The 12,855-nt window shown below is 42.5% G+C and overlaps 1 protein-coding gene across 1 annotated transcript; it reads left to right on the forward strand.

Moving 5' to 3' along the window:
• The first annotated feature begins 1,809 nt into the window (after window positions 1-1,809).
• LOC116516421 (prolactin-releasing peptide receptor-like) lies at window positions 1,810-11,858 on the forward strand. The gene is made up of 2 exons (XM_032228885.1): window positions 1,810-2,228; window positions 11,225-11,858. Exons 1-2 carry the CDS (start codon window positions 1,810-1,812, stop codon window positions 11,856-11,858), a joined length of 1,053 nt encoding a protein of 350 aa, XP_032084776.1.
• Window positions 11,859-12,855: the final 997 nt, after the last annotated feature.

The raw sequence follows: 12,855 nt of genomic DNA on the forward strand, positions 1-12,855 counted from the left end.
TGCTCATGAAACTCTAAAGTAGGTGTGTCAAACCGGCGGCCCATGGACCAGATGCGTCACGCACAGGCCACGCCCACCACAGCTCCATGAATGGGGAAAACGTTATGAAACATCACATGATGCCATGAGTTTTGACACCCGTCCTCTAAGGAGATCCTGGATCAGTAGCTCAGTGAGCCGCAGAATCTCTCTGAATCGGCGCCATCTGCTGCAGAATTTCAGATGGATTTGTGACTAGGGTTAGTAAAAGCTCAGGGTGGAGTATATTTTGTACTTCATAATTAAAAATTGGCAATATTCTCGCTTTCCATATGTGCCAGATATTACACAGGCAAAAAAAAATAAAGCTCTTAGTTTTATGGTTCATTTGTTAACAACAAATATTGGGAAAGTTGGAGATAGTATCTTAAATAATTTTTTTTTGTATGTGTGTGTGCATGGAGAGAGAGAGAGAGTCAGAGAGAGAGACAGACAGACAGACAGACAGAAGTGGGGAGGGAGAGAATCCCTGCAAATTTTACTCCACTAGTCTTTTCCGACTATAGGAGACAGTGCTCATCTCTGTTTCAAGGCCATTGAGCCTGTTCTGTTTGAGACATTTTAATGGTCATGTGGCCAGCACTCTTACCTTCCCACCAAACTGGTGCCTATTTATCTACTTGCATTTGCATGCTTTGAAACTGCTAGGTTGGCAGGAGTGTGGCAAGGACTGGAGCTCACCCCATTGTGTGGCACTTGGGTCTTGAACCTGGACTGCTGGCTTTCCAGCCAACAAACTCAGCATCATAACAAATGAGCCACCATGTCACCTGTATTTATTTGTATCCTGCCTTCATTATTTTTTACAAATGACTCAAGGCTGTGAACATATCCAACACACCTTCCTAACCTATTTTCCTTTCTCCTATTTTTAGAAAAGCATGTTATTTATTTATTTATTTATTTATTTATTTATTTATTTATTTATTGCTGAATATTTCATGCCACCAACATTTTGCCACACAGTTATGTAAGCTCTGATTAGTGCAGTTTGGAGCCCACTGTGTTGCTAACGTATTTTTCAGTTTGTCAGTCTTTAGGAAAAGCTGTTTACCGACTCCCTGTCATTCTATGCCTCTCTCTCCCTTTTCTTCTTCTTTTTAAATTGCTGTTTTCAGGCACCCCTGCAGCCAAATCCTTCCCTTGAAAAAGTAAACAAGGAGGTTGTGATCTTGAGATGAAAGAGTAAAGTTACGGAGGAGCTACAGAAGCAACTCAGAAGAAAATGGGGAAGGCATCAAAAGGCAGAGAAGCCTAATAAGCTGGAAAGGACTCAAACCCATGGCCTTTGAAAGTAATTCCTCTCAATCCTACGGTGCCGGCTTCAAACACAAGTCCTTCAAAAGATGGCCCATGAATATGGAAGTGCATCAGGACAGAAGGAACTTTCTGAAATATAGATAACTGAACCAAGCTAAACCCAGTATTTAATATATATCTTGTTTATCCTATCTGACTGGTGTAAAACAATGCTAAAGCTACTCCACCATCCAAGTTGAGCATGATTTTGGGTGGCTTTTAAGACACGTCTATATAATATTCTGGGCAACAGTAGAAAAGTGGACTGCTGTTACCTTCTCCTGAAATATTTTTCTTTCAACGTGTCAGTGTGGTCTACAGCCCATTCATATCTGAAGCAGAACCAATCCTGCTTAGCTTTTGATCCCCAAGAAGGTCAACTACTTGCTGAGACAATGTGAGGCAGAGTTCAAAGTAAAAAAAAAATTGTCTATTCTACTTATGGTTAAATCCTTCTGTTGTGGTTGACTCATGGAAGCCAGCAGCCATTGGAATACTGGCTTCTTTAACGGCAGCGGCTCTGGGGTAGAATTAAGGAACAGCTCCAATTTCAGCTCCCAGTTTACTGGTGTGCAGCTGATCCAGTCTTTCAAACCTCTGATCATCCCCTGCTACACCTTGGTGGTGCTTGTTGGCATCTTTGGCAACTATCTTCTTCTTTATGTCATCTGCAAGACCAAGAAAATGCACAACGTCACCAACTTCTTCATTGGGAACCTGGCCTTCTCAGATATGTTGATGTGCGCAACCTGCATCCCCTTTACCCTTGCATATGCTTTCAACCCCAAGGGGTGGATCTTTGGGAAGTTCCTGTGTTACTTTGTGTTCCTGATGCAACCCATGACCGTCTATGTCTCTGTTTTCACACTTACTGCCATTGCTGTGGACAGGTAAACAAATATTTCCTATTAACTAAGAGTCTAATGCAGGATTTCTCAACCTTGGCAAGCTGGAAGATGTGTGGATGTCAACTCCTAAAATTTAAGAAGTTGAAGTTCACAGCTCTTCAAATTGCCAAGGTAGAGAAATACTGGTCTAAAGAGAGATTCGGTTCACACCCCTAACCCTAACCCTAACCTGTCATATTTGGCATGTTAATTATAGAATTAGATTCATTTGACCTGCTGTGCATTTCCCATATTTGGTTTGGCCGAGTGTGGAAACCATGTTTAGATAAGTTATGCCTTAACACAATGTGCAAATTTAGATTTTGTGTTAAGAGGAAGCTCTGCAGCTCAATGGTGAAACACACGATTGACAGAACAGAAGACTTCTTATTCCATCATTGACCTTCCCTAGTTAAGTTGAAATGCAACTCATCTTGAGGGCATGTAGCTGGGATGTTTCCATTACCCTTAAGGATTGAAGCTCTCCAGGAAGTTGATCAAGAGTTCCTCACTCTTCCCAAATCTACTCACAAATTGTGAGGATTGATCCTGGGGCTCTCTGCCTGCCAAGTATGTACTTACCATTAGGTTTTGGTATGATAGGTCAATGTTCTTTGTTATGTTCTATAAATGTCCTACTGTTTTCATTTTATTCCTGCTGGGAAGGAACTTGTTATAGTTGGAGATTAAACTTGTTCTTCCTTCTTGTATTTCCAGCAGAGATTTAAAAGGAGAGCATTTACTGGTTGATCATGATTATCCCGTTGTTTGCTCTTTTCTAACTTGTGGCCAACTGCTTTGGTAAATAAGTTAATTTTTACACCTTTTCTCCTCCATGGGTGGGCTGAGAGAGTGAGATAGCTGTCTTCTCACTGCACCCTGTCCTTCAATTAATAATGTGATACCTTATTATTTGCCACCCAAAAAAAATTGGTGCCATGGTCACCAAATGCAGCTGTTGCCTTTGGAAAGCCAGACAAATGTAGAAACTGTTTGGAACTGGGAGTTTGTGATAGAACATTTCCATAGCAACATAGTCCTAGCAAAGGTTGGGGATGCAACTTGTACTCTGTACTTTCTGCCAATATATTGAACAGTATATCCAAGAGGAGATGGACCCATTCCAAAAAGTAGATAAAACCAAGACAAAAAATGGATGTTGATGGGACTAAATAAAAAATTAAAATATAACAATAATTGCAAGAGTCAATCCGACCCTATGGAACGAAGCCACAATTCTAGGGCAATCTTTGAAGCCTTCTGGAGAGTCTCTGTTTGGGCTTTTAGAGGGTTCGTGGTACTCTGGGCCAAGTTGCAAACAATATTTATTGAAAACAATGGGCCAGATTGTATAAGAGATCTAATGATATCCAGAGCCCCTCTAGTGAAAGAAAATAAGGACCAACTCCTCAACCTTTCCAGGCTAATGTGTTTGTAATGTCCATAACAGGACAAAATTAGATTACATCTGATTCTTGTCCATATATTCACCTGGATTTAATCCCAGTTCCAATTGTTGTTGTTAGTTGTGAAGTTGTGTCCGACCCATCGCATTCCCATGGACAATGTTCCTCCAGGCCTTCCTGTCCTCTACCATCCTCTGGAATCCACTTAAGCTCACACCGACTGCTTCGGTGACTCCATCCAGCTGCCTCATTCTCTGTTGTCCCATTCTTCTTTTGCCTCAATCATTCCCAGCATTAGGCTCTTCTCCAGTGAGTCCTTCCTTCTGATTAGGTGGTCACAGTATTTGAGTTTCATCTTCGGGATCTGGCCTTCTAAAGAGCACTTGATCTCCTCTAGGACTGACCAAGGGATTTGCCAGAGTCTCCTCCAGCACCATAGTTCAAAGGCCTCAATTCTTTGGTGCTCAGCCTTTCTTATGGTCCAACCTTCACAGCCAATATGTGCAGCATATTCCACTCGTGTTGGCCTTCGTAAATGGTAGATGTGATGGCTCAGTGAAACAGTAGATGAGAGAGAAAAGGAACATCTTTCTCATGAACTAAACATCAAATCTGGGTGGGTGCATTGGGTAATCTCAGGCCAGGGATAATGAATGCCTCTCTACCATACAAGATCAGAGTTGACTCAAAACAAAGCAATGCTAATTACAGGTGTGATGTTGCTGGCATGTGGAAGCAATAGCAAGTTTCTTTTCTTTGGGGCCATACTTAATTTAAAATGATATATTAGGACTATCACAAACTGCAAGGGCTCTGATGCTAATGCAATGAAGTCTCCAGAGGGGATAGGAAAGGAATTTCAACCTTCCCTATGTTGAGTACTTTAAAAAACAAATAGTTTCATTAAGTATATCAAAGACCAACACAGGTAGTCCTCAACTTACGTTTCCTTTAGTGACCTTTTGAAGTTGCAGCAGCACTGAAAAAAGGGACGTATGACTATTTTTCACATTTATGACCATTGCAGCATCCCTATGATCCTGTGATTTACATTTGGCTGCTTGATAACTGACTCACATTTATAGCAATAGCAATAGCAGTTAGACTTATATACCGCTTCATAGGGCTTTCAGCCCTCTCTAAGCGGTTTACAGAGTCATCATATTGCCCCAACAACAATCCGGGTCCTCATTTTACCCACCTCGGAAGGATGGAAGGCTGAGTCAAACCTGAGCCGGTGAGATTTGAACAGCCGAACTGCAGAACTGCAGTCAGCTGAAGTAGCCTGCAGTGCTGCATTTAACCACTGCGCCACCTTGGCTCAATGATGATTGCAGTGTCCCGGAGTCACACGATCCCCTTTTGCAACCTTCTGGCCAGCAAAATCAATGGGGAAACCAGACCCATTTAACCCAAAGGTGCTTTTTAAGAGGCAACTGGACTTTCTGGGTTTTTCTTTGAAGATGTTTCACTTCTTATGGATAAGTTTGCCTGGATAAGTCCAGTTTGCCTCTTAAAAAGCATTTTGGGACAACCATGACACCTTGATGACTGAGAACAGTGATGGGATTCAGCCAGTTCGCACCTATTCGGGAGAACCGGTTGGTAACTTTCTAAGCAGTTCAGAGAACCGATTGTTGGAATAAATCTCCTTTTGTTTTTTTCCCACTTTACAGGGCTAATCTTGTAAGGAAGGCAAGAAGGAAACATTCTAGTGTTGCTTCTAGCCTAATCTTTATTGCCCTGCTTACAGAAACTGCCTCTCCAGTTAACCCTGATTACATTGTAACAGCTAAGGCGAAGCGCCCATTGACCTGAGTGACATTGAGTTGGCCACACCCACCCAGTCACAAGACCACCAAGCCACGCCCAACTAGCTGGTCATTAGGGCAGAGGACCGGTTGTTAAATTATTTGAATCCCACCACTGACTGAGAACCTTCCTAGACAGATTCCCTTAACAACTGTGTTACTAATTTAACAACTGCAGTGATTCACTTAACAAGTGTGGCAAAAAAAAGTCTTTGGCAGTTTTCTCCATAACCAAAGGTGGTGGTACCATCTGAAAGGCTTCAAAACTTCAGAGAAGAAGCTACCTTTTCTTAGCTTAAGGTGCTTATACTATTTTTATTAGCTTTTTAATCTCATTTTCCTTCAGAGAACTCAAGACTGTAGGAGAACTGCTCACATGCTCCATTCCGTGTTCATCAAAAGAATAAATTCTGTGGTTTGACAGCTCTTCATATGGAGAAGCTTCTTCAGTGGAGGCCCTACAGGGAATAAAGGAGAAAATGTTGCTATATTGTTCACTGCCCTTGAAGAAATTTCTCCATAACCAAATGAATGTTCTCCCAGTAGTTACAGAGGATTATCTTTTCCAGTGTCCCCTCCAATTTCAAGGAGAGTTTTTCCGTGGAGAACAGGATCATAATTCAATATCAGAATGCAGACAGTGATCATCCCTGGTTGATAGTTCCCATTCTCAAATTAGCTGTGAGTGCAGCACAGCTTTGCAGGGAAGAGAGGAACCGAACACAATTTATGAAAGTAATTCTTTGTTGCTTTTGAAATGGTAGGGTACTTCAGTGAATTGATCATTTTTCAAAGCGGCAACTGATGACGTTGGTTAGTAGGATATACATAAATCTGGGCAAACCTGGATTTTTGGTGATGTGTTTCCTCTGATCAGTGACTACCTTGTAGAGAAGGAAGCAAATCTTCATTTAGCAAAGTCTCCTATGACGGAAACAGGCTTATATTACTCTGGCCTGTACAGATTTGAATCTTTTCCCCTTTATTTGGTATTGTCCAAAGACAACCTCAAAGTATACAATATCTGTTAAACTTTGCAGAGGCCATTAAGCAAGTTAAAGGTAAAGGTTCCCCTTGCACATATGTGCTTGTCATTCCCAACTCTAGGGGCTGGTGCTCATCTCTGTTTCAAAGCCAAAGAGCCAGTACTGTCCGAAGACATCTCCATGGTCATGTGGCCGGCATGACTAAATGCCAAAGGTGCACGGAACGATGTTACCTTCCCACCAAAGGTGGTTCCTATTTTTCTACTTGCATTTTTACATGCTTTCGAACTGCTGGGTTAGCAATAGCAATAGCAGTTAGACTTATATTCGCTTCATAGGGCTTTCAGCCCTCTCTAAGCGGTTTACAGAGTCAGCATATCACCCCCACAGTCTGGGTCCTCATTTCACCCACCTCAGAAGGATGGAAGGCTGAGTCAACCTTGAGCCGGTGAACCGCTGAACTGCAGATAACAGTCAGCTGAAGTGGCCTGCAGTACTGCACCCTAACCATTGCCCCACCTCGGCTCTTAGTTGGCAGAAGCTGGGACAAGTAATGGGAGCTCACTCTGTTATGCAGCACTAGGGATTCGAACCGCTGAACTGCTGACCTTTCTGATCAACAAGCTCAGCGTCTTAGCCACTGAGCCCCTATTAAGCAGGTTAGAAACTGGCAATTGGCAGCAACTCTCATGCGAATATCAGCTTCTACTAACAGCTCAGCAGTGGGAAGTAGCCTTTGTCACAGAAAAATCAAACTTTAGAAAGATTTGGCATATATATTTTAAAGTGAGAGAAGAGCTTTGGTTTATTGGCAGGCTTTGAGAGAGGCCAGGAAGAACCTGCTGTGCGTGATATTAATTGACCACCTGAAAAGAAAGAAAAAAGCCTCTCTGATTCATTCTTCCCCAATATAAATTGTCCCCATTATTTTATTCTGTGATGAGGTTGCTGATGGGATAATTGCAATGGCCAAGGATCATTCAGGGATGTGTTTTACCTTAGGTCATTCTTCTCTTATTTAATCAAACCCAACAGCAATAAAACGTAAATTAAATCAAAGCAGGGAATGGGGGAAGAAAAGAATGCTGGACTAAATCCACATCAGCACCCTGAAGGTTTTGCCGGATTCTGTGCTCCAGTCTGAAATTTCAATCTATTCAGAATAGAACTGGAAGGGGCCTTTGAAGTCTTCTAGTCCAACCCCCTGCCCAAGAAGGAGAACATTCCAGACAAGTGAATGTCCAGTCTCTTCTTAAAAACCACCAGTGATGAAGCACCCACAACTTCTGATGGCAAGCGATTCCCCTGCTTAATTATTCTCACTGTCAAGAAATTCCTCCTTAGTTCTAGGTTGGATCTCTCCTTGATTAGTTTCCACCCTTTGCTTCTTGTTCTGCCTTCAAGTTGCTTTGGAGAATAGTTTGACTCCCTCTTCTTTGTGGCAGCCCCTCAAATATTGGAAGACTGCTATCATGTCATCCCTAGTCCTTCTTTTCTCTAGATTAGCCAAACCCATTTTTCATATGTTTTAGTCTCCAGGCCTTTAATAATCTTAATTGCTCTTTACACTTTTTCCAAAATCTCAACATCTTTTTTGTAACGAGGTGACCAAAACTGGATGCAATATTCCAGGTTTGTCCTTACTTAAAGTTTTATAAAGCGGTACTTTCTGCAACTGATCATTATAGGTAGTCCTCGATTTACAACCATTCATTTAGCAACCATTTGAAGTTACAACAGCACTGAAAAAAAATAACATAAGGCCTGTCCTCGCACTTATGACTATTGCAACATCGCCACAGTTATGTGAACAAAATTTGGTCACTTAGCAACTGTCACGTATTTAGGATGGTGGCCCCGTCCTGTGGGCACATGATTGCTACTTATGATCTTCCCAGCTGGCTTCTGAAATCAGTCAGGAAAGCTGGATTTGTTTAATGACCATATGAGTCACTTAACAACCATGGCAAAAAAAATCATAAAATGGAGCATGACAACCTTGCTTAGCAATGGAAATTCTTGCCCCAATATTTGTGTCTGGCTCCTTATTGTTTCATGCAGATCTTTATTAACTGACAGCACTACCAAAGCTAAGCCAGAAAATATCTTTGGCCTGGGCCAAGCAGTGAAGCAAATATCAGAAGAAGAATTTTTTTTTTTTGGTTTTTTTTTCCTTTAATATATTACTTTTATTTTTAATCCATACGAACATAAGATACTTTAGATAGAAGGCAGTGCCAGGTGTGGGCCCTGGGAAGTCGGGAGGAGTAGGGATGGGGATTTATGGGGGGTGGGTGGATGGGTGTTAACATAGTCGCAATAAGAACAAGAATGCACTTATATACGGTTGTTCTTTTTTTTCCCTTTTTTTCTCTTTTCTTTCTTTATAATTTTTTTCCCTTGGTTTATTTTACTTTTTATCAGATTATAATAAACAACACTTGAATAAAGGAATACACCAAGGAGGGAGGTAGAGGGAAAGAGGAGGGAGGAGTAAGGAAGGAGTAAGGGGAATGCAAGGAGGGCGTGTTGGGAGTAAGGGGAGAAGGAAGGTTTGAGGGGAAAGGGAAGTAGGAGGGGAGCGTTAGAAGGAGGAAAGGAAAGTTGGAGGGGGTAGATGGGGTGTATGGAGGATGGAAGTGTCAGGTGGGGTTGTGAATGATGAGTTGTGTTTTCTTTTTTATTTTTTTTTTATTTTTTTTTTATATATATTTTTCTTTTATAGCAAATACCCTGTATATAAGTGATTGTAAAATGGAATGTGAAAATGAATAAAATAGATTTAAAAAAAAAAAGAAAAAAAAAAGAAGAAGAATTCAACTCCCCAAGAGAAAATGGTGCAGGTGACACTCTGGGTCAGCTAAACGTTACATTTTTATGCACACTTACACAGGAGTAAAAGCCCAGGATACTTTTTATGTAGTGTGCAATCTTACTCTTCCTTTGAAGAGCACACCTTAAATCAATAAATCATAACAACGGAAGGGAGTTGGAAATTATGTAGTCCACTTCTTCACAATGGAGATTATGCAAGGCCAGACATAGCTAGTTACCAGGAAGTTTGCGCCTCTGAATAACATCAATGATACTTGAATCACCATAGCTAAAATCCTGGACTTTGGTGACTTTCCCAGATAAAGTTGTAGGTCTGAGAGGCATTATCAAGATGAGCATCTATTAGTCCCATATTATAACCAAGGATTTGCCAATGGAAGCTATTTTGATATATTCCTGATCCTGGTGGTATTATTGAGATGGGTAAATATCATTCCCAAGCAGCAAATGCTACTCTAGAAATTAAGCCCACATACAGAACTGCCAGAGTACCTGCAGTAAAGCTTTGAATAATAACAAAGGTTTGCATTATGCTGAGCATAGAAACAGGAAACGCTAGCAATTTATTTTTGTGACGTGAGAAGACATTTGTGTTTAGACATGAACCTGAGATCGGGGTGAGCATGCAGTGGTTAGCCACCAATCAATATTTGTATTCACCAAAGCTCTTAAGTGTTAAGCTAGGGGTAACAATGCATGCTAATTGGAAAGACAACCATGTATTACAGGGATAGTACATAGTGGTGAGTTGTTGCCGGTTTTGCTACCCCTTCACTTTGCACATACACAGAACAATTTACACTGAACTATCCATGTTGTGCCTTCTAAACAACATCCTGGGAACGGCAGTGGCAACCGGAGAACCGGATTGGGGGTGTGGCCAGCCTGGGTGGCTGCCAGTTCTGTGACCCAGGCCAAAATACCACTGCCTGTTTGGCCAAACCAGGAGCAATTCACCTCTGGTAGTACATCTAGAGCCAAGGTGGCGCAGTGGTTAAATGCAGCACTGCAGGCTACTGCTAGATCAGCAGGTCAGCGGTTCAAATCTCACCGGCTCAGGGTTGACTCAGCCTTCCATCCTTCCGAGGTGGGTAAAATGAGGACCCAGATTGTTGGGGGCAATATGCTGACTCTCTGTAAACCGCTTAGAGAGGCCTGAAAGGCCTATGAAGCGGTATATAAGTCTACTGCTATTGCTATTGCTATCTAGGTTCACACCCAATTAAAAGTAAAAAGGTGCTGGGGAAGAACAATTGTTGTTCTCCTGGGTTCTACTTGCCCCGTGAATTGAGTTTGCTGTTTTATTGATTACTATATATACTAAGGTTATTGTTTCTTGAATATGCCCTGGGCATCCGGGAAAGTTCCTATTATTATGTCCATAATATCAGTATTAATCCTAATGCCCATAATGATGGCAACAGTGATAATGATGATGTCCAGAAGAACATGATTGCTTTTCATGCTGCATTTTCTTGCTTTAATTATTACTGCCCTTGGAAGTTGTCCTCTCTGTTTTAATTTTTCTATTGTTTTAATACTTTAACGCAATATGTTTTTTTTTTCTAAAAGATTTGATGGCACCCTATAAAGCTTTGGTTAGGGTATGATTGAGAAGCAGGAAGAATTCCATAAAAGAGCAAGAGGAGAGGTCATACTCATTTCTCTTGCTCCCTGCTGGATGGATGAAAACTAATCAAGGAAAGAACTTTGAACAATTGGGGGGGGGGGGGAGGAAAAGTACCAATTTAGGACAAAGGAGAATTTTCCTGACAGTCAGAACAATTAATCAGTGGAACACCTTGGCTCCAGAAGTTGTGGGTATTCCGACATAGGAGGTTGGACAACCATTTGTCTGAAATGGTATAGGGTTTCCTGCTTCAGAAAAGGGTTGGAGTAGAAAACTTACAAGGTCCCTTCCAACTCTGTTATTCTGTAATTCTGTTATTCTGTTCTCCCAGATATTACACCACTCTGCATCTCCTGAGGAAACGTATCTCATTTACAACTTGTGTGTATGTCCTTGGTGGGATTTGGCTGCTCTCGTGTTCCCTGGTAGCTCCAGCTGTTGCCCACACCTACCATGTCGATTTCCAGAAGGAAGGTTTTGCCATTTGCGAGGAGTTCTGGATAGGAGAAGAGAGGGAGCACCTGGCCTATGCTTACAGCACCTTGATCATCACCTACATCCTGCCTCTTTCAGCTGTCTCTCTCTCCTACATCTGCATCACCATCAAGCTGAAGAACCGCGTCGTTCCGGGTCATCCAACACAAAGCCAGGCAGAATTTGACCGCCTGAGAAGAAGGAAGGTCTTTCGCCTCCTGGTGTTGGTGGTGGCTGCTTTCGCTGTCTGCTGGCTCCCCATTCATCTCTTCAACATCATCCGTGACATCAACATCAACCTCATTAACAAAGAATACTTCCTTCTGTTGCAGTTGCTCTGCCACTGGTTTGCCATGAGCTCTTCCTGCTATAATCCTTTCCTTTATGCCTGGTTGCACGATCGCTTCCGAAGTGAGTTGAAAGAAATGTTCACCTTCAAGAAGAAGATAATCCCTGCCAATAATTGTGTTGCAGTCAGTGTTATGCTTTAGATATATGGTAGATTCTATTCCTGCATCAAGTAAGTAAGGCAAAGTCTGTTTTGAGTTAGTTCAACTGCTTATGACTTCACAAAGATGTTCATATTGTTTTCATATAGTAAAGGGCATATATGTACACGTAGGAATAGATTATTGTTCTGTGCTTCAGATATTTTGAATTACAAATCTGATTACTCCAAACCAGGAGTGGCTAATTGTCAGGTGTCAGGCTAAGCCCAAGGATAACTAGGATAACTACGCCCCTCAGACAGGGTCCGCAACCTGGGAGTCCTCCTGGACCCACAGCTGAGTTTTGAACACCATTTGTCAGCTGTGACCAGGGGGGCATTTGCCAGGTTCGCCTGGTGCACCAGTTGCGCCCCTACCTGAACCGGGAGGCTCTCACAACAGTCACTCGTGCCCTTGTGACCTCTAGGCTGGAGTACTGCAATGTGCTCTACATGGGGCTGCCCTTAAAGAGTATTCGGCGACTTCAGCTAGTCCAGAATGCGGCCGCGCGAGCGATCGTGGGTGCACCTCGTTTCACCCACATAACACCTATCCTCCGCGAGCTGCACTGGCTACCTGTCGATCTCCGGGTACGCTTCAAGGTGCTACTTGTCACCTACAAAGCCCTTCATGGTAGTGGATCTGGGTACTTGAGAGACCGCCTACTGCCAATTACCTCCACTCGACCAATTAGATCCCATAGATTAGGCCTCCTCCGAGTTCCATCAGCCGGTCAATGTCGACTGGCAACCACGCGGAGGAGAGCCTTCTCGGTGGCAGCTCCGACCCTCTGGAACGAACTCCCCGTGGAGATTCGTACCCTCACCACCCTCCAGACCTTCCGCATAGCCCTTAAAACCTTGCTGTCCCGACAGGCCTGGGGCTAGAGACCTCAACCCCACCCGAATTGTATGAATGTTGTGCTTTTAACGATGTACTGTCTTATGTGTTTACTCTGTTTGTCCTCCCTTCCTTTTGAACTGTGAGCCGCCCTGAGTCC

This window comes from Thamnophis elegans, chromosome 13 (genome assembly GCF_009769535.1).
Source record: "Thamnophis elegans isolate rThaEle1 chromosome 13, rThaEle1.pri, whole genome shotgun sequence".
NCBI classification, from domain to species: domain Eukaryota; kingdom Metazoa; phylum Chordata; class Lepidosauria; order Squamata; family Colubridae; genus Thamnophis; species Thamnophis elegans.